Genomic DNA, 20,767 nt, shown 5'->3' on the forward strand with positions numbered 1-20,767 from the left:
CATTATATTTACGCGTCCAGGTCAGTCTGAAGGTGAGTTACAAAATTCAAAGAAGGGATTCAGTGTACGTAACTCCTCGATGTTTGATGTTTATACGTTAAGTAAATTGTGACGCATCGCACAAAATTATCAAGAAAAGTGTACCTAAAACATATACGCTGCCTGCAGCTATATTCATTATTATTATTATTATTATTATTATTATTATTATTATAATTATTTTTGTAGTAGTAGGAGTAGTAGTAGTAGTATTGTTATTGTCGTTATTTTTTTTTCATTATTATTAGTATTATTTGATTGCCTTGTATTTATGTAAACCACTACTAGTTGAATGTTGTCTGTGAAAAGTACTGCTAATAATTACAACAGGTTGATAAAACTTTCATTGAGTGTGAATATAGTACAGTATTAGCTTCGTCCCGTATGTTCTGTGGCAGACGCGCAACAACACGCAAGTTGGGTAAACAGTGAAAGTGAAAGTAAAATCACGCAGCGATGGCGGGGTAAGTAACGAACGCACTCGTATACAGTTCGACATCATTATACACTGTATTTAACCTTTTTAACGGTTAGATGTCATAAAAAAAAAAGCACGTCAAACACAGGCTTCCATCACGTTTCCCCGACTTGACGGAACTGTTATGAAACCACGAACCTTCCTTTTCACGTTCTGTCGTTTGCTTCTGCCGTTACATGAACTTCCCTAAAACGTTGAGCGGAATGCAGTCGTTGGCGATGGAACGTCCAGGCGCGTAGACGTCCGCTCAACTTTTAGAAACTTTGAACCCGACGCGGCGGGCTTCTGTTCCACGGGGTCACACGTTCTCAACCGCCAGGTCACGTCACGCCACGTCATATGCGCACGGAGTCTGGGGGCATTTCTAAGACTGACAAATGATATTCGAGTGATGTACTTTTAATTACAATTTCAGATAAGCAGGTTTAATAAACGTATATAATCATTTCTATATTATGCATTTGGTGCGCCCTGTCCCTAAAAGTAACCTTTGGCGTGCTCAAAATTCCCTTGAAGCCCATTGTGCAGTGTGGAATATCTGCACTTTGACCAGTCACGCGCTCAGTTGTGAAAGCACGGAAAGAAATGTTCTTAAAAGCCCTGATGTGAATTGTGACGCTTAAAATTGGTGGTGCTACCTCCAAAACAATAACGGAAGGACAAATAAAGAACATTTGTCGCGCCCCCCCAATCCCCCATTTCTTTCCCAATTGTATTATATACCACGTATACCTTTCACATCTATGTCGAGTTGGTAGCAATATTGATTATTTATTTCCGCGAGCTTGGATTCGCACTCTGCACCGTGCACCGGGGCATACGCGCCCAAGCATCGGAATAATGGAGCGGCCTCTGTTGCCTCGTAATACGGTTACTTTTCAAGCACTTCTAACGCTAACTTCATTTGTCTTCATCGTCTCCAGATGGATGGGCCAAGGCGGAGGTGGAAGCAGGCATGGTCCGTTTGCATAGCTTTTCTTTCCCGATGCTTGCCCGCCACTCCAGCTCGCACAGATACTTGTGCGCACTACCTCGGCACATTGATGAATGGAGAGTTTGATCAAAAACAAAATATAACGTATGTAAATAGAATGTAGTTACGTCCCCTGTCATTCCATGGAGCTAACGCTAATGGCGTTACGTTTGAAACAGTTCCAGTGCTGCTCCCAAAGAGCAGGTTTGCGCCTTGCACGGCTGCCTTCGCCATTGATCGGTGAACGGGTATGAAATGCACAGTTATAAGGTGCTATTTAAAATGCAGTCCACTTATCGGACTGCCATTCTGAAACTGGACTGAGGGCAGTATTGTTCCCCCTTTGTAATTGTTTTCATCTTTAAACCATGTTCAAGTTCAAGTTCAAGTTCAAGAGATTATTTGTCACATACATACACACACGGTCGTACATATATGCAGTGAAATGTCATGACACCCGGTGATTACGCGCAATAAGCTCTATAAGCTCTAAACAATCTACTCTACTCAAATGTGCGTAATCATATCCAGTTTTTCCAAACCTAATCCATTGGTTTTATATTGTGAACAGGCAAATACTGACCGACTCGTTTGTCTTTATTTACAGGGGGGCACCTAAGGAGGTTCTACAGCACCGTGAGTGGAAACACTCTCGGCGCTCACCATGAATTTGAAGCGAAGCTGACGGCCATCCGTCAGTTTGAGGTGACGTCACCCGAGGAAGCGGACTACATCCTGTTGTTTTGTGCAGTTAGCACGCGGGTCGGCACCGACATCAGTTCCGCGATGGAAATTTGTCCAGGTAGGGACCATTCAAGTCATTTCTCCTCCCTCTCCTCCCATTCCTTCATTTCGCCCTTCCTTTTCTTCTTCCAACTCCCGTCTCTGTGTCCTGACAGCCGGTAAGCCAGTGATTCTGGTGGTGCTCCATCACACCGATGACGGTGAGAAGTTCATCGCTGCTAACGCAGGACTAGCCTGGCCAGACCTGCTTCTCAGAGTGGACTGCCTGTTCCACGAAGGCCAGATGTTGACCTGCGCCCAGAATGATGACGCTTTCAGACGGGTCCAGGGAGCCGTTGCACGGCAATGGTCCATGGTACCGAAGCCATTTTTCAGCCGCGTGAGTCAGTTGCAATATGTTGCACAAAGTTGAATTATGTAACATCTGATTTATGAGGAATACATTTGTGTTTGTATACATTGTGTTGACGGTTTCCCAACCGTTTTTTTCTGCCGCGGCGCACTTTTAACGATGAAGTAATCCCACGGCACAGCACTCTCCTGTTAACCACTAAAAACATCATGCATACTGTACATCATTCATACCCATGTTTCTGACTAACAGATATAGTAGTTAGCCGGAAAATGCGACGACCCCTTTGACCGAGTGACTCGTCAAAAACCGAATCTGAAAGACTTTCATCACGACCAATAGTCCTCACTTTCAGAGTCGAGCTTGTTGTGATGAAAACAGAGCGGCCATTCTGGCTGGAACTGCTGAATTTATACAGCCTTGTCATTTTGATTGTGCAACACAAGAGCTAGTTGCCATTATTCATTTTTTTCAGTGAAATTGGAAAATGTTTCATGGCAAACCTGCCATGCTCCCATGTCACACTAGTATGCCACGCCACAGTTGTTGTAAAACACTGGTATAAACTACCCTTTATATTATAAATAACAATTTCATTAACTCCTAGTTGGGACATTTTACAAGAGACCATTCCAGTTTCAATGGACAGCGGCGTTCAGTTGGACAAATCGCTGATTATCTTTCTTGACACTGAGAAAAAATGTTCATCTATCAAGTAGCAGTTGGAAATTAGCCTCTGGAGCCCCCTGTCCCTTTATGAATTCTGCGGTTGGGTAAGATATTCCAATTGAAAAATTCCCCGTCACACGCACAAAGGTTTGCAAATTTTGTTTACAGAAAAAGGCACGGCAACAACAGCAGCAAAACAGTTTTTTTTTACCGTCTCCGCAGCCGTGACGAGTGGAGCGCTGTCGATGATGTCAGTTTGAAGCAGCCCAGACATCAACAAACCACACGTTTTATCTATCTATTGTTTTTGTTTTTCAAACTTGTAATAATGTGTAATATTAAGGAGTTTTTGGCGCCGATCATTTTTTGCACACATACACACACAGAGTGTGGCAAAGTTCACGACATGTAAGGAAAAATACATACATTGTTTCCACGAAATTCCATTTAGACCATTATCGTTCAAATTCTCTCTCTTCTCTTCATTTGAAATGAGCAGAATAAATACTCCAAACAGACATTTCTCTGAAGGAGAAGGGATGATGCAGTTAAAGAATTTGATGGATAATTGAATTGTGTGGACTTCTCAATTTACAACTAAAATTTGCATCCTGTTTGCAGTAGTATTTCTTTTCTTACAGTGTTTTTCTCTTCCACCCTCCAGTTCATCAGCTTGTTGGCCATATGGACATGGTTGTGGAACAGTAAGTGTTATTATTAATAACAGATTTCTGTATACTTCAGTGTTTACTAGATTACGCGTGCTTGACACTGAATCCGAAAACACATCAGGTCACCCAATAATGTTCTTTGAACAATTTTGCGTGCCATCACACCTCCTGGCTAGAACGTTCAGGTTATTTATGCCTGCGTGTTTTACAATTGATTCATTCTCCGCGGCCATGTGCTTTTGCTGTACATTTACAGTTACGTTGGCATTGAATATCGAGCTTCAAATAATACAATTTAAAATATTGTTCTTCTTTTTTGTGTTTTTTGTTTTTTTATTTTAGGTTTCTGGAACTTCCCGTTTGCCATCAAAGAAAAACTGCTTGATGGGATTCATTTTCCGTTTAAATGCGTACTCTCCATCATTCGATTTATATTTCTCTGGGTAAATTACGTCACCCAGTGGATCCATGAGGCACCAGTGGGTCTAAAGCGCCGGCGGGATGTATGATGGGCATCAGTGGATGGGTAGGTGGGGAAGTTGGTAAACGTAAATTGAGTGAATAGGTTGTAATGACGTTAAGAGGGTAGGGGTTGGGTGTAGCGGAATGAGAGGGCGCAGGACAGCAGGAGGGTTAGTGGGAAGTTCGCGGCTCAGGTAGAATTATCACACGCCGACATTTTGAGAGACAAGCTGGCTTGAGATGGAGACGTAGACACGTCACCTAAGGGTTTTTAAAGAACCTGTTAACAAGGGTCAAGTTCGGCAGTACAAGAGATGCATTTTATGGAGTTTGCGATATGTTAAGAAAGTAATATCATACATTTTTGTAGAGGGAGCGACTGCCCGGTATAAAGCTAAAAGACAAAATGTCGGTACTGGCTAGGAGTTTATTGCACCTTATTTGTTTTATTAATTTTATTAATTTGAATTATCATTTTGTAATGTCCATTATCATTTTACCCCTGCACGTGGAACACTTGGTCGTGGGTGGATCGAACAAATGCATAATGTACAATTTGTTGTTGATTCATACAAAAGGTTTTCGGCCCAAAAAGCGGACCAAAACCAAAGTAGATTCCTAACGTTCTGTGTATGCCATTGTTTTTTAATTCTTGTTTGTTTTTCTGACCTCGCACACGCCCCACACGTTGGGAATCTCAAAACCTGCTCACCTTTCATCTAAGGCTTTTTGTAGTATAGTTGATTATACCGCGATAACTGGGATTACGTGACTGAGATGTAGAGCGAGAGGAGACGGAGAGTGAACTGAATTGATAACACGGACAATAAAGCATGTTGAAATGAGGGCTACTTCTTTATTGGACGACACTACAGCTGTATTCATAGATTAGCTTTTTGCTTAACCGGGTAGGCACTAAGACCCAAAGGAGACAGAGGCAACAGCGTGAGTCATTTTTTTTAAAACAAAATATATACATACATATATATATATATATATATATATATATATATATATATATATATATATATATATATATATATAAAAGAAAGAAAAAAACATTTATACATTTATATTTAAAGTATATATATATATATATATATATATTTTATTTTTTACAGACACAAGCACAACATATTGTCTGTCTCTCAACCACACGGACACGAACCCAGCTGCCGGAAATGAAAGTGAAAGTAGACGAGTGGCAAACGCAACTTCACGTCCTCAAGTGCGGCGCTAACTCTGCGCCCCCCAAAGTAAACATCTCGTCAGACGCCCCCGCAAGGCAGGTAAAAAGCTTATCGTTGTGGTTGTGATAGTGTTATTATTATACCGCCACACGTTGCCTTCACGGCTGTGCGCCAAGCACGACGTGGCCCGGGCCGTTAACTGCGTACACAGCTGAAATGAGCGCGATGTTGTCTGCGACCGAGATGCAGAGAAAGCTTCCGTGGGAAGCAGCACGTGAAGGAGGCCAGCGGCGACCATCCCGCCAGCGGTTAGAAGCAGAAGCCTGCCCCGAACAATGACCACGTTGTACTACTAACTCCTGCTAGTACTGCTACTAATACCTGTTAGTACTGATACTAACCCTTAGTACTGCTACTACAACTTGTTGGAACTACTGCTGATACCTGTTAGTAGTACTAACACTAACTGTTAGTAGTACTACTAATACCTGTTGTACTAATAATACTAACTATTAGTAGTACTACTACCTGTTGTACTACTAATACTACATTAGTAGTACTTCTACTACCTGTTAGTACTACTACTACTACTAACGGTTAGTACTACTACTAACCGTTAGTACTAATACTAACCGTTAGTACTACTACTACAACTTGTTAGAACTACTACTAATACCTGTTAGTAGTACTAACACTAACTGTTAGTAGTACTACTAATACCTGTTGTACTAATAATACTAACTATTAGTAGTACTAATACCTGTTGTACTACTAATACTAAATTAGTAGTACTTCTACTACCTGTTAGTACTACTACTACTACTACTACTAACGGTTAGTACTACTACTAACCGTTAGTACTACTAATACCTGTTAGTAGTATTGCTACTAACTGTTAGTAGTACTACTACTACCTGTTGGTCCTACTAATACTAACTGTTAGTAGTAGTACTACTACCAGCTGTTAGTACTACTACTAATACCTGTTAGTACTACTACTAATACATGAAGTACTGCTTCTAATACATGTTAGTATTACTACTACTACTACCTGTTAGTACTACTACTACTACTACAACCTGTTAGTATTGCTACTAATACCTACTACTAGTACTAACTGTTAGTACTACTACTACCTGTAAGTACTACTACTACTACCTGTAAGTATTACTACTACTACCTGTTAATACTACTACTTCTAACTATTAGTACAACCAATACCTGATAGTATTACTACTACTACCTGTTAGTACTACTACTACTAACTCTTAGTACAACTAATATTAACTGTTAGTACTACCAATACCTGATACTACTACTACTACTACTACTACTACTACCTGTAAGTATTACTACTACTACCTATTAGTACTACTGCTATTAACTGGTAGTACTACCAAAACCTGTTAATATTACTACTATGACATATCAGTACTACTACTACTAACGGTTCGATGCTAAGTCGTTATTTTGAGGAAGTTTCTCATTATAATGTCTTTACAGGATCGTTTTTCTTTCATCCCATTGTCAGGACTGAGCTTCCAGACGTACATATGTACACACATGCACACACCAAGGTGCACGCTAGGCTAATGATGACACGTTTCCAATGCAGTGACTCACTCACACAATCGTAATCAACAACCACCTTCAGCACGCGCTCCCAAACAGAAGCCAAGTTTATTATACATCATGTTTTTCTACATACTTCTCCATACTACTCCTGTAATGTGCTTTCAACGCTTCTAATACTCACTCCCTTGTATTTTCCAGATCTCCGGAATGATGGGCCAGCGACCACTGAGTAGGGCCAGGTCTTATGTCTTATTTTTCCAGCCCTTCTTTTCTATTACAATGACGATAATGATGAAGCAAGAGTCAGTGGTGCTTCAATATTTGTTGGACACCTTCTTAGTGCTGGTGTTTTATTTCCATGGTGTGACCCTCATCATACTGTGTTTCATCTCCACTGTTCTTGGTTTATGTCTGCCTGTGTGTTGTCTGGTGAGCCGAGGACAACCTTCCACCACGCTGGACAATAAAGATCTATTATTATTATTATCATTATTATTATTATTATTATTATTATTATCATGATTCACAATTTAAAAATCCACTGCTACGTTCATTTAACAGCACACGTGCTATTCACGCTGCTGTGACGCTTTCCCTGTGTAAGTGCTCTGAAATAGGGCTGAACGACTCATCGCACTTCAAACCGACATCCCAATGAAGTGGGACGCGATTTTCAAATCGCAACGGCCGTGATTAAAAAGCTTAAGTTTTTTGTTTTTGTTCTTTTTGTCGACATTGGCCAAAAATCACTTTGGAATATTCCCTCGACATTCCTCCTAAGCTCATTCACTTGCGCCTGCAAAGAGGATGTGTGTGGATGTGTGTGCGCGCGCAACATTTTCACAAGAAGTGACGCATTTCTGCTGAAACACTGTATTTTTGCTTCGAGGGTTAATTTTCAGATTTGGATAATTACAAGGCTTGAAGTCCAATCCATCAGTCAATATTCTCCTGCGATGGAAGGTTTTTCTTTTTAGAATACAACAGTCCAGTAAAGATATGTTATTCGTATCAATATTGAATCTCATCTCGCCTCGCCTACAGGAAAGAGCAGTTTATATGTGGACTGTATCCAATGTTTGGATGGTCATACTATAGAATGATTTATTGCTTCTGTTTAGTGGATAATACAGAAGATAAGGAACTTATCGCAAAAAAAACCAAACATATGATATCGCAATATGGGTCTCAATAAAAAAATGTTTCGATCTGATTTCGACTCTCCCAAATCGTTCAGCCCTACGCTGGAATGTGACCCGTTGGGGGCAAGTCGGTGTCGTGTCAGTATTTTATGTTCATCATATGGTTCCGACTGACTCGTTTGTCTTCATTTATAGGAAGCAGCCTGAAGAGGTTCTACAGCGCCGTGAGTGGGAACACTCTCGGTGCTCATTGTGAATTTTCGAGAAAGCTGAAGGCCATCGGTCAGATCGAGGAAATGTCACTCGAGCGAGCAGATTACATCCTGGCATTTTGTGCAATTAGCACACGGGTCGGCACTGACGTCGGTTCCGCAATGGAACAATATCCAGGTGGGGGCTAGTCATCGAAATAATGGTGCTAGAAATTGTGAGTTACACGTCCATTCAAAGGTCATTTTTGGCCATCAAATAAAGAGTTCATTAAAGTGGGGTTATTTTCGTTGTCACTTGAGGTGGTGGGAAATCTGAAATTTGCACGCCCCATCTTTGAATAAGTGCCATTTTGTGAGATTTTTATTTACAAAATAAACTTATGGGTTGCCACTTTACTTTTTTTCCATTCATTAGTTTGGTTCATTGAATTCATTGAGTCCTGCCTTTCTCTGTGCCCTGACAGCCGGTAAGCCAGTGATTCTGGTGGTGCTCCATCACACCGATGACGGTGAGAAGTTCATCGCTGCTAACGCAGGACTAGCCTGGCCAGACCTGCTTCTCAGAGTGGACTGCCTGTTCCACGAAGGCCAGATGTTGACCTGCCCCCAGAATGTTGAAGCTTTCAGACAGGTCGAGAGAGCCGTTGCACAGCAGTGGTCCAAGGTACTGAATACCAGCCTAATAAATCCGATCGGATATGTTTTTTTTTGTAAAGGAGTTTTATAGAGTTCTTAAGAAGAAAAGTGGTATTTGCAGATCACTCCGTACAAAAACGCAAAAGCTCATTCCTCAGAGCGAATGACCCCTTCCTAGCATCATGTTGTGGATCTCAGTTAATTTTTGGTTCCAAGGTTTGTGAAGATAGCATTTGGTTCTACTGGAAACAGAAGTATAATTCATCAATCTTTTTTCTTTGTCTTTTCGTCTGGGTTTTGTGGTACAATTGTATCGCCATTGGCATTCAAATTATTTTCACCGCGCTCCACTGCAACCATCACTTAGCAATAGACGGTGAGACCTAGTCGTTTACTCAGTCAATCAAAGGAGCACGGTGTAACGTCACTAGTGTTCCACTTCACGGCTGTCTGCATGGTGAGTGAACAAGCTTAAACTGTGATACGTTTTTCAATTCAAGTAAATGTGCTCTCACTGGACTTGTGGTTATTTTATTCACCATGAAAACAGCCGAGGCCCAACATCAGAGAGCCTCAGACAATGCTCCTTTCAAGCCATCATTTTAGTCTGAAAAGTGGGAGGATTTTCAATTTTCCGTCAATAATTAACCGTCATGCTTTTCAATATTAACAGTTGTGCTTTTCAATTCCCCAGGTCATCAGCTCCTATGCAGCGTGGACCTACAATTGTAAGTAGTGTAATGTGCTCATGTTATGTGCTCAAATTATTCAACACAGTGATGCTCATTTTAGTTTTTAGTTTTTTTGAAGCCATTTTCCTGAACTGCACACAGAAAACTATTAAAATCCAATACACGGCGTGACAAAACACCTTTGTGATGGGGGCCGAAATATATAGATACACGATTTCTGAGTTATTATTAATCCATTATTTAAACCTATCTTTTGGAATTTTATAAAGTCTGCCGCCTTATCATTCACTCACAATGTAGTTATAGTCATAATTACAATACTGCTTCTTTCTTTGTTTCAGATTTGCGGAAGTCTCCCAGGACTGTGACTTTTGTGGTCATGATGTCACTGTTTTATGGCTGTTATGTTTCGAACAAGGCGTCTGAGTATGCCCAGTCTTTGTTTCTATGGATGAATCACTGGAATTGGTCAACTCCAATCATGCATCCAGAAGATGAATCATTGTAATTGATGCCTCCCAGACAGTGACTTTCTGGGCCACGGTTATTGTCCATTTGGAGTGTAAGACATTAATGCGGGGTTACGTCGGGCGGTTCCGCTTTGTTTATGAACAAGGGTTGCGTGTGACGTGTCATTGCATTTGCTGCAAGTTATAATATTTACTGCAATTGCAGAATCCATACATACATCACACTTTAATTACTCAAAGCCCTAAGGTCATTCCATTAATGTTTAGCGCCCACGTGACATCGCCTTCAAAAGGCTAAAAATATACACTGGTGGTAATTGTAGGTAATCATATAAAAGTAATACCACCGACACGTGCGGCCATTCTAAGGCACGCTGTAAAAGACTGGGTGCGGCAGGTTGTTTCTTTGACCTTAGTAAGCGCTGTTATGTGAATAGCTTCTTTGAAAGAAGCAGAACACGACACTGACACCGTTATATCTTGGTGAAGCCAGATACTAATCATCTTCGTTTCTATAGAGCCTGTCATAGAAAATGCACAGTTCTTAACAGGCATTTAGGAATTAATTTACAGTCATTCTTTATTTAAAGTGAATGAATAGTACAAGTGCGGAGCAAAAAAACAAATAAGGAAGAAAGAAAAGGGTGAGAACAGTCATACCAGTTAAATGCCAGAATAAACGTGTGTTTTCAGTTGCTTTTTAAGGACATCTGCACTCTGCTTCTGATATTTTGTGGGATGGTGTTCCACAACTTTGGGGAGTAGTGAGTATAAGCTGCAGGAAGATTAAGTGTTTTAAAAGTATTGGCATGTGTGTTAAAATACATTTGCAATAAAGTGCATGAACTAAACTTGGTTCACTTGGCTTAAGTTACAGCGAGTGGTCTCTGTGTTGCCGCCGTGCGTGCAGCACCCCAGACGGCCTGCGGGCGCCGCTGCAGCTCCACGGCCGCGGGCTCGGAAAAAGCGAAAGTGAAACTTTGCAAGCCGCTAAAAACAGTCCTGCGACGTAACGAGTCCTCAAGTTCGGTGAATTTCAGTGAAACAAAAAAGGTAAAGTAGTAAAGCGAAGCCGGGATCAGCGTTCACCCATGGATTCGCCTACAAACGGTAAGGAAGAACGTAGATACGGAACATGTAAAGCTGATAACGTGCTATCTAGAGCAATGTTGTTATATAACGCGGGCGGGCTGTGCAGCCGGACCGGCATCAAACTGGGGGTTGTTGTGTGTATTCAGGGTCATTATCGCCCTGGAACGCGGACGGGGCTGTTAGGTCTTGTTGAATTAGTCCTTGGCTGTTGCGTGTTCATGCATCTCTTCACCCCATCACACCGGGCCGTGCACAGCCTTCGCGTCCGCCAACCACTAAACGGGCGAAGCCTCTCTTTGTCGAGACGGGTCCGCAGGTGCAGATCCGGTTATTCCGTGACCGTCGGCCACTAATTCGGGTCAAGGGACCGTCGTCGCCTGTTGCACAGCCTCTGGTCAGGCTGTGCCCGCCCCCCATGCGCAGCCAAGATGCTAAACTCAGCAAGTGACCATGACACCAGATAACCTGGCTACACTGTGCTACTGAACAGCAAACCCAGTGCGGCCTCAGCATGTCAGCCTGTTCCAGCAAAGTGACGCCCAGGCTGCATTGAGAGACATTGAATTTGCATGGTACAAGTGAAGGCACGGCCGGAACGTCCTAACCCGGGCAAGCGGGCCAAAACGGGAATTGAATTCTCAACTCAAGCACGCATTTATAATAATGTCCAATCTTGTAAATGGGCTCCAGGGACCAACGTCGTTCGTCTGACGGCCCAGAGAATGTCAGTGTTCAGGACATGGCAGAGCTCCGAAAGAGAAAGCTTTAGCACAATTAGACAAGCTTGTAGTTGACTGACCTGTTCCAGGAGAACCGTGACAGATTTCCCAGGCTCAGCAGCAGCTGGTGTTGACAAGCGGGGGATCGGCGGGATCCTGGACCGTAACCTGGGGGCGTAGTGGGTTTGTGAAGAGGCCTCTCTTCTGATTTCATGGTAGCGTGAAGGAGAGCTGAAGGAATAAACACTGAACGCCGCTCAAGGCCTTCTTCAACGTCACCGGCCTCCCAGCTGAACAACATTCAAGAGGTTTATTCGTCACATACATACTTCATACATATATGCAGTGAAATGTCAACGCAACGCACATGGCGATTATGCGTAATATGTTCCAGACTAAACACAATAGCTACCTAATTTCTACTTTACTAACTAAAACTAACCGATTCCTAAAATATAATGCAGTAAGTAAATAGAATAAAATAACTCAAAGGTAATGCAGAGTGGGGGTACAAAATATAAATAAAGGGAATAGACTTATGTATATGGGATAGGTTACTATGTATATTCAGATATGTGCATTAAAGTCGCATGTGAATAAAGTGAGGTAGTGTGTGTGGAGATATACAGTACAGTATACAACAGTACGACACGGCAATACTGTAACAGCGAACAGAACAGCAGAACAACAGAGGCAGTGGCATTTCCTGCGTGTTGCTCCCTGGCCCAGCGCTGAGGGAACCAGTAGCTTCATAACCACTTCATGATGAGAAGTCATGGTTTGCACCAGGACTGAAATCACAAGTCTCACTTCCCCCAAAACCAGTGTAGGTCACACTGTACGCATTGCCACTGGGCTGCCATAACCCTCATCCTGGAAACCAGCGGATCCACTGGAAGACTTTCTACCCACAGCTGCCATGTAGTTAACATTGACATTTGGAGAGCTGCTGCAGACGCCAAATCCACTGCCAGCACAGGCAGTAGATGCTGGATCCCTGCTGACACAGCCATAGCCACCGCTAGGCACACCCTGTTTAGACAGTCCACTGAAGAGAAGTCCACATGGAAGGAGTCAGAGCTGGATGGGTAGCTGGGTTGGAGAAGCTGCTGCCCTGACCAGAACTCACACCACACCCACTATCCCAGAAGCCAGAGTTACAGGGAGACACCCCTCCTAGTAGTATTTGAGGGTGGAGAAAAGTTCACTGAGCCAGAATCGGGGGGGGGGGGGGCGGGACGACGACTAAGACTACACCCAACTCCTGAAGAAAACGTTGTGTGAACAGGTGGTTGTCTGAGCAGGTGGTTGTGTCATTTCCTCAGGCACCACAGAGAAGAGAACCTGATCACAACGGTACACCCTGATTAATTAAAGCCATTTAAAGCTACCAGACACACCCTTTTGCAGGCGAGGACATGTGACCGTGCCAAACAACAGAGTAGAAATCCATAGCGCCCTGAAGACAACTTGACTAAATCAAGCAAAAAAATCAATGCAGGGAAAATGAGGTAAATGTAGAAAACCCACATCCTGCATTCCTCATTCCTCATTCCTCATTCCTCATTCCTCATTCCACATTCCTCATTCCTCATTCCTCATTCCACATTCCTCATTCCTCATTCCACATTCCTCATTCCTCATTCCACATTCCGCATTCCGCATTGTGGTGCAAGTTGTTTGTTAGCCACTTTCACACTCTCCTCTCACAGTGCTTCTTTATAAAGCACTTTCCAAGCTGTACTAATGGATGCCTGATTAAGGACAGCGGAGACCCAGGGTGTAGACCAATGCCCCTTCTGCTAAAGATCTGTACTATACTATACTACGAAATGTTCAGCAAAGTCTCCACAACCCAACAACTTCAAAGTTATTGCAGAGTGGGAACCGTCCAGCCTGCCCTTCTCTTTAAAATGTTTCTTATTTCACTGAATGACTTAATTCAATTTTACTAGAATGAGCCGTATTTTCCCAGTAAGACAGTGGAAGACATATTTTCTAGCGAGCTGATCAATCGATTGCGAGCCTTTGTACTGATGGCTGACGACCGATGGACGCTAATTAACTTCACAAATCCTGCCTTCTTTTCTTCTTGTGTTTCCCAAAAGCCCAAGGCGGCACCAGCAGTGACATGAAGGTGAAAACAAGAAAAACATCCAAAGGGGTAAGTACAGGCAGCGCGATGGTCCAGTGACACTTTCGCTTCAAGGACAAAACAGAGATGCTGAAACTCACAGTTTTCTACTTGCTTCTCTTTTCTCGAGGTGCCCTGCGTTGACCATTTTCAAATCTGTTCTTTTGCAGGAGAAATCGCCAAAAGGTAACAATTGTTTTCATGCTGTAGTTCTTTCAATGTGCTGCCCCCACTGTCATACTGCTGCCGCTGTCAATCGTGGTTGTTTTCCGAAACCGAAAGGAGCGAATAACCAGGGAGTATCCGAGCTATTGAGGTATTTGATGAGGTCTAAAGACCGAACTTTTGTCGTGTTTACTTCACGTCCCAACGTATATATTTTAATTCATTCAATTATTCTATTGATTCCTTTTATATATATATATATATATATATATATATATATATATATATATGAATTCTTCTATATATTTCCAAGCCCTGGTTTTAAGTCATTTTCTTTCAGAGAAATTATTTCTCTCCTTGGCATTGAATATCGTTGTTCACCACCAAGTCATAGTCTTAGCAGCATCCACAGTCCCTGTGCGTTCATTTCTCAGATGTCAATGTTCATCCACTGGCAGGATTTACAAAGTTCTTCACCCATGTGACTGGAAATACGTTGGGGTGCCACAAGAGATTCACCCTGAAGCTGAAAAGCAGCGGCCTAAAGGAGGTGGATTCCGGAGACTGTGATGTCATCGTAGCTTTCTGTCCAATCACTTCCAGAGTTGGGACTGACGTTGAGTGTGCAATGCAGAAGATTTTAGGTATATTTCAATTTTGCTTGTTCAAGTTCAAGTTCAAGTTCAAGAGATTATTTGTCACATACATACACATACGGTCATACATATATGCAGTGAAATGTCATGAGACCCGGTGATTATGCACAAGCTCTATAAGCTCTAAAAATACTCAAATGTGCGTGTATGGTTCTAATTAAGGCTACACCATATGGGGAACGTACGTGAAAATGTACGATGATGAAACCCGATAAAGCAAAATGTGCGAGTTCCATTTCCATTTCTCACAAGCTGTGATATTTCCTCAATTCTAGCAGTGAAACAGTCTTTTCACCAGCCCTTATGGAGGCAGATCGCTTCCATATGCTCCCCTTCCCCTAGATGGTTCATTCATTCGGTGTTTTCACATCTTGTTATGTTTAACTGATGATTGTACTGTATGACTACGCTGTTGTCTTGAAAGACTCTGGCCTCAAGGCTCTGTTGATCGAAAAAAAGTTGAATACTAAAGTGATATACACAATTCGAGCTCAGTTAATTCATCAAATTCATGGACTATTTAGCTGATCTAGAAATGTGTATATACGAATAGTAACTTCATGATAATGAGAATAATCAGAATACTAATGGCTAGGGATGGTGCTCTCCACATGAAAGAAGACATCGCTCCTCATTTCAAACGAAAACATTTTCACCTTGCAAGATTTGCGTGTTATTTTGAGAAATCGTAACCTCGTTAAGTTGCGCTTTTTTTTTTTAATTTTTTTTAATTTATTTTTTCTTCCTGTGAATACCTCAGAACAGAAGAAGAGCTGCTTTGCACTCAACTTTCTCTCCCTTTCTCTCCACAGTTGGCAAACCAGTGATCCTCGTGGTGATGCACCACACGGACAACCCCAACGTCATCATAGCTGACAGCAGACCACAAGCGTCAGGGCACGACGTGATACTGACCGTCGACTGCTTGTTTCATGAGAGCACGGGACTTTTTAAATGTCCCCGCAACGACAACGCAATCAAAGCGGTCGTCAAAGCCTTCAAGTCACCACATCCGGTGGTAGGTTTTCATCTTTTATCTCGTATTCTGCCACTTCAAAATTTTGGATTGTGGTAATGTTAGTCGTCATACCTTTTAATGGCACAAATTTGTATATATAAAACTCTGGCTAGGTTCCTCGAGGAAGTGAAGGAAAAGAATTGCCTGAGACAGCTGGGACACCCCGGGGGAATCCTGTTTTTGCTCCTGTCAAGACTGGAGTTAAAGGTGAGATTGAGGTCATACAGAGAAATTGTGACACATACATGACCCTATAACTTAACACTATAACGTCATCACGTATAGTTTGCTATTATAGTATATGAAAGAAAAGGAAATCTGCATCAGTACGACACACCAACACAAAGAACCCGATAACTATCCCAAGGAACCATGAATGAAACAGCCTCACCTCGGAAACTGGCAACAAATAAAGCGATTCATCCAAAACTAGAATACTAGTTATCCTCAATAATGGAATGGGTACAAGTCGATAAAGGGACCAATCAAAATACAGTTTGGTAGAGGATTTTTCCAGCTGACTCGCTCAGTAGACTAGTCGCTCAGTCATATTCATTTTTTACTGTCTTATCTGTTTTGTCTATTTTTGTCAATGCAGGTCGCAAGAAGGTGTCAAAGTTTTGGAGCTTCCTAGCCGGAAACACCTGCAAGGCTGAGGAGAAGTTTGAACAGCATGTCATGAAAAACAGCTTCAAAAAGTCGACGCCAGAAAAGTGTCATGTTGTCCTGGCTTTCTGTCCGGTCATCTTTAATACTCAGTCAGACACCATGTCTGCAATGCAAATGATACCAGGTATTGTTCCTTTGATCTGAGTATTATCTTTTTACGATTATGTTTTTTTTTATATATATGAGCTTCCAAAGACCACGTTCAACATCAATCAATATTTCTACCTTTGTAGCCACGATCCATAGTTTTATTGTGGATGCCACTGATTATCGAATGCTATGATACTACTTAGGCTGATGATGATACTACGACTAGCAGTCAGACACAGATGCAGACTGAAGCTGGTTTTACATTGAATCCGGAAACTGATCCGACAGTCGGATCCAAGCCCCTCAGCGGCTGTCCGACGACCTGTGTCACACCAAACGGCGGCTTTCCTGTCGGATCTGCACGGTTGTCTCTTCCTTTTTCGTTTTTTTCAAAAAATTTGCCTTTGCCATTTTCACCGAATGAAGAGATGGCCTTCATATAGTGAAAAGAGCGGCAAAAACTTTATTTACGTGTTTTTACTTTTTTAAACTTTTCTTATTAAAAACAAAATTCATTTTACACGCAAAATTCATTGATGAAATTATTGATGGTAAATATGGCAACATCCAACGTTGGACATATATACAGTACAGTATAAACTGTGTATATACATATGAAGCATATATATGTAACTTGGAGTTAAATTGGTCTGATAGTTTAGCAGATGCTTATGAACGGTGGCTTAGAGTCGTACTGTTGGAGCGAAATTTATCGCAAGAGTTGGAAAATTTGAATGCATCCCGGGCCCCAACCGGATGCGGACACTCGAGCCGACTCTCCGTAGAAATGAATGGACTTCTGGTTTCTTGTCGTTTGTCGGATTTAGTGCAAAGCCGGCTACAAAGGCAAAATGAGGTTTCAAAGCAAAATATCTTTACTTGCAAATAAGACAATACAAATAACAAAGACCACACACTGGGAAGCATAAACACACTGCAGACATCAACCTGGCCTGGACAAGAACAGCAAGAGAAGAGCGATAGAGGCGGTCAGGGAGACTAGTCAGCATTAATTATAGAGTTAAACGATAGGTTTGTTATTTTTCAACCCACGCCTTATTAAGATATTCGTTCCTTCACATAGTTTTTGCTTTTCACGCTTTACTATTTAGAAACGTACCGCTCTGCTGCAGTTTATTTCTAATGACAGTTTGTTTGCAGCTGCCACTCCTATTACTGCCAATTGAAATATTTGTTTGTGTTTGCACATTCCAGACGGTAAACCGATGATTCTGGTAAGGTTGCATCCCAACTGCAACAAAAACAGCACCGTGTGCAGCCGCACTCAAGATGTGACCAAGGAAAACGTCCTCCTCACGGTGGACTGCCTTTTCCATGAGACCCAGGGGCTGTTAGACTGTCAACTAAATAAAGAGGCGCTCGAAAAAGTTGTGGCCAAACTTCGGAAGCTTCTTAAGAATGGCACTCTGAGAACGGTATTTGACTGGTTAAATGGAAAACTCTGATATTTCTTTTAACCTAAGCCTTATCTTTCGATCATTGGGAGTCAACCCGAGTGAATGGCATCAAAATCATCCTTTATTTATTTATTTTATTTTATTCTTTATTTATTGCATCAAGTTCTATTGCAAGCAATTCTTTATGATTAATTAAGAGTGGCATTGCAGGTTGAGAATTTGAACTCAGTTTGCAGATTAACTCTGTCTTGGATGCAATGGCATACGTAACCTGTGTCTATGCCCAGCCTGCTGCGGCACAGGTAAAAAAATAAATAAAACAGAATCTTATTTTAAATGGATCCAGTATTGATCCAATGGGGCAATCCCTGCCACGTTCTTTGGCAGCGTCAATTTAAACGTTTCACTCGGGTCCCCAGAGTTTTTGCTTTAAGTCATTTTAAGCTATTTGTTGCCTTTCCATCAGTCTTACTTTATGATCAATTCCTAGGAAAGTCAGGGAAACTGACAAATAAAGACTCAGCCGCCAACGGTGAGTGCTAAACCCCACCTTTATGTTATTCATTCAAAATTAAACAAATGAAACATTTATTTGATTGTCTTTCATCCATATTTGGATATGCAGTGCAGGCCATTCTTTTTAAAGTCTCCACTTTTATGCTTTTGACCTATTTAATATCCGTTTTCTGTATAGGTGTAGTGTTTTTGAAAGTACAAGTGATTTGAAGGACTTACAGCTCATACAGACAAGATTGTAAATCTTTTAAAACAAGTCAAGCAACGTTATCTTGTTGATGACTCTCTACTCTTTTCCCCAAAAGGACAGGCTGTGAAGTTGGGTTCTTTGTGGATTTTACATTATTGTCGTTTTGTATGATTTCAGACATTTTTATTATAAAAGTGTTATGTTGTCTTCAAAAAGGGTGAAATGTGCCTCCCTGTGGCCAGTTTGTGATGTCGATTTCAAGTGCGTACAATTTTCCGTGTTCAAATGGTGATAATTATTGACCTATCTTGCTCTATCGCTTTTAACGCTTACTTCTTTTGACTCTTTTTACTAGGGGCGGAACCGTTGTCCTTTCGGAAGCAGCGGCTGTTTGGGAAAACCCCAAAGAGTATCTCCCAGTCCCGAGTCCCCAGTCCCCTGATATCTGCGCACACTTTGGGACCCCGGTTTTGTAATAGCTTGGTGAGGTGTATGCCTGAACAGCAGTAAAGGCATGAGAGATCCCTTGTGTTGCTTCAAGACTTAAATATACGAGTGAAATGTTTATGTTATGCAAGAGACCAAATCAGCAACGCACTACTCACGTTAGACTAATGTGTAATTTGAGTTGGCTGTTTAAGGTACTTCTTTGACCCTTATATGACTTAAAGATTGGGTTATAGCTCTTTTGAAAGTAACTCATTATAAGTCGTTTACTCTCTGTGCAAGTACGCCTATATAATGTGTGTAAGTAGTTAAATGAATTGCTTTTTTTTTTTATTTAGAAAATAAAAGATAACTCTCTTATTGGACTATTTAGAAACTTCCTGAACGTCTATTCAAGTCTAAATTTATGGAATGTCTTATATGTCTAGTAAACACTAACTCTCACTCTAACTAAAATGAAACGGTGGAAGTTTTGTGTTTACGGGAGATTTTTTTTCCTCCCCATTTTCTCTCAAGCGGTACTCGTGAATAAGACAATACCAGAGAATATGCATTACGATTTTTAAATAAGAAAAACAACAACTTATGGAGCAGAAGTCCAATGTGCATATAATGTGAACGGATGTAAGGAATGAGGTTTGTAAGAGAATATGAATAAAAAATGAAATATGTATACAATAATCTAAAATCTAGATTTAAAGTCCTTGGTTTTAACTTTGTTTTCCATTTTTTTTTTACCATCACTCAGTACTTTATTTTCTAAAACCTCTTTAACCTCTTTCATGAGGCAAAATGTATTGGACGTGTAAGTGAATGGCGCCATCTATTGGACAAAAATGGGAGATTCGTTTTTTTGTTTTGTGTTTCAATTTTTCTGTTTGAAGTTCAAGTTCAAGTTCAAGTTCAAGAGATTATTTGTCACATACATATACATACGTTCATACATATATGCAGTGAAATGTCATGACACCCGGTGATTACGCACAATAAGCTCTATAAAAAAGAAGGGTTTAAAACAAAACATTTTAAAGACAACGTTGGATGTTTCTAGTCTCTCCTTTCTGAAACACACTTGTCGAACATTTAAAACCGAAGCAAATGCATTCATCTTCACGCATGATATCAATTATTTTCAACAAAATAAGTACAGATTAAAACAATTAGTCATACAAAAAGTCTCTTAACAATAAAGTCCATTTTTTTGTTTTGAAAAAGTTTATTGTGTATCTATCCGGTTAACTCAGTGCTACTACTTGACTACTACTGCTATTAATATTTATGCTATTTCTACTTTTTTATTTTTCTATAACTACTACTCCTACAACAACTAGTTGTACTTTTCTTTATA

At 41.2% G+C, this 20,767-nt stretch overlaps 3 protein-coding genes across 8 annotated transcripts; all 3 read left to right on the plus strand.

The window, feature by feature from the left end:
• Nucleotides 1–492: 492 nt before the first annotated feature.
• LOC307246622 (uncharacterized protein) lies at nt 493–5,229 on the plus strand. Its single transcript, XM_080022608.1, has 5 exons — nt 493–503; nt 2,098–2,292; nt 2,390–2,613; nt 3,920–3,959; nt 4,269–5,229. Exons 2-5 carry the CDS (start codon nt 2,277–2,279, stop codon nt 4,433–4,435), a joined length of 447 nt encoding a protein of 148 aa, XP_079878734.1. The 5' UTR covers nt 493–503; nt 2,098–2,276; the 3' UTR covers nt 4,436–5,229.
• A 333-nt stretch (nt 5,230–5,562) lies between these two features.
• LOC307227607 (uncharacterized protein) lies at nt 5,563–11,175 on the plus strand. 2 transcript variants are annotated; one of them, XM_079996984.1, is made up of 6 exons: nt 5,563–5,677; nt 7,352–7,382; nt 8,491–8,685; nt 8,972–9,171; nt 9,838–9,871; nt 10,177–11,175. In XM_079996984.1, the coding sequence occupies exons 1-6, from the start codon at nt 5,570–5,572 to the stop codon at nt 10,341–10,343; spliced, it is 735 nt and encodes a 244-aa protein (XP_079853110.1). In that variant the 5' UTR covers nt 5,563–5,569; the 3' UTR covers nt 10,344–11,175. The 2 variants fall into 2 exon arrangements, with proteins under 2 accessions (XP_079853110.1, XP_079853111.1); XM_079996985.1 differs by having other exon boundaries at nt 5,576–5,673.
• A 100-nt stretch (nt 11,176–11,275) lies between these two features.
• Nucleotides 11,276–19,851, plus strand: LOC307248214 (uncharacterized protein). 5 transcript variants are annotated; one of them, XR_013844766.1, is made up of 11 exons: nt 11,276–11,415; nt 14,225–14,280; nt 14,421–14,436; nt 14,874–15,059; nt 15,884–16,089; nt 16,203–16,296; nt 16,688–16,882; nt 18,064–18,284; nt 18,757–18,798; nt 19,150–19,233; nt 19,328–19,851. XR_013844766.1 is itself a non-coding variant. In XM_080024528.1 (10 exons), the coding sequence occupies exons 1-9, from the start codon at nt 11,397–11,399 to the stop codon at nt 18,772–18,774; spliced, it is 1,011 nt and encodes a 336-aa protein (XP_079880654.1). In that variant the 5' UTR covers nt 11,276–11,396; the 3' UTR covers nt 18,775–18,798; nt 19,328–19,851. The 5 variants fall into 5 exon arrangements, 3 of the variants coding, with proteins under 3 accessions (XP_079880654.1, XP_079880652.1, XP_079880653.1); XR_013844767.1 differs by having other exon boundaries at nt 19,189–19,233; XM_080024528.1 differs by lacking the exon at nt 19,150–19,233.
• The last annotated feature ends 916 nt before the right edge of the window (nt 19,852–20,767 follow it).

This window comes from Zeus faber, assembly GCF_960531495.2.
Source record: "Zeus faber genome assembly, chromosome: 2".
NCBI lineage: Eukaryota > Metazoa > Chordata > Actinopteri > Zeiformes > Zeidae > Zeus > Zeus faber.

Bases quoted from the DNA above. Each gene is read 5' to 3' on its own strand.
- LOC307246622 (XM_080022608.1), top strand. The intron at 2,614-3,919 runs GTGAGTCAGTTG...TCCACCCTCCAG, and splicing joins CGAAGCCATTTTTCAGCCGC to TTCATCAGCTTGTTGGCCAT. The intron at 3,960-4,268 runs GTAAGTGTTATT...TTTTTATTTTAG, and splicing joins ATGGACATGGTTGTGGAACA to GTTTCTGGAACTTCCCGTTT.
- LOC307227607 (XM_079996984.1), top strand. From the start codon at position 5,570: ATGAAAGTGAAAGTAGACGAGTGGCAAACGCAACTTCACGTCCTCAAG. The intron at 5,678-7,351 runs GTAAAAAGCTTA...TGTATTTTCCAG, and splicing joins CAGACGCCCCCGCAAGGCAG to ATCTCCGGAATGATGGGCCA. The intron at 9,172-9,837 runs GTACTGAATACC...TCAATTCCCCAG, and splicing joins TTGCACAGCAGTGGTCCAAG to GTCATCAGCTCCTATGCAGC.
- LOC307248214 (XM_080024526.1), top strand. The intron at 16,090-16,202 runs GTAGGTTTTCAT...AACTCTGGCTAG, and splicing joins TCAAGTCACCACATCCGGTG to GTTCCTCGAGGAAGTGAAGG. The intron at 18,285-19,327 runs GTATTTGACTGG...TCTTTTTACTAG, and splicing joins AGAATGGCACTCTGAGAACG to GGGCGGAACCGTTGTCCTTT.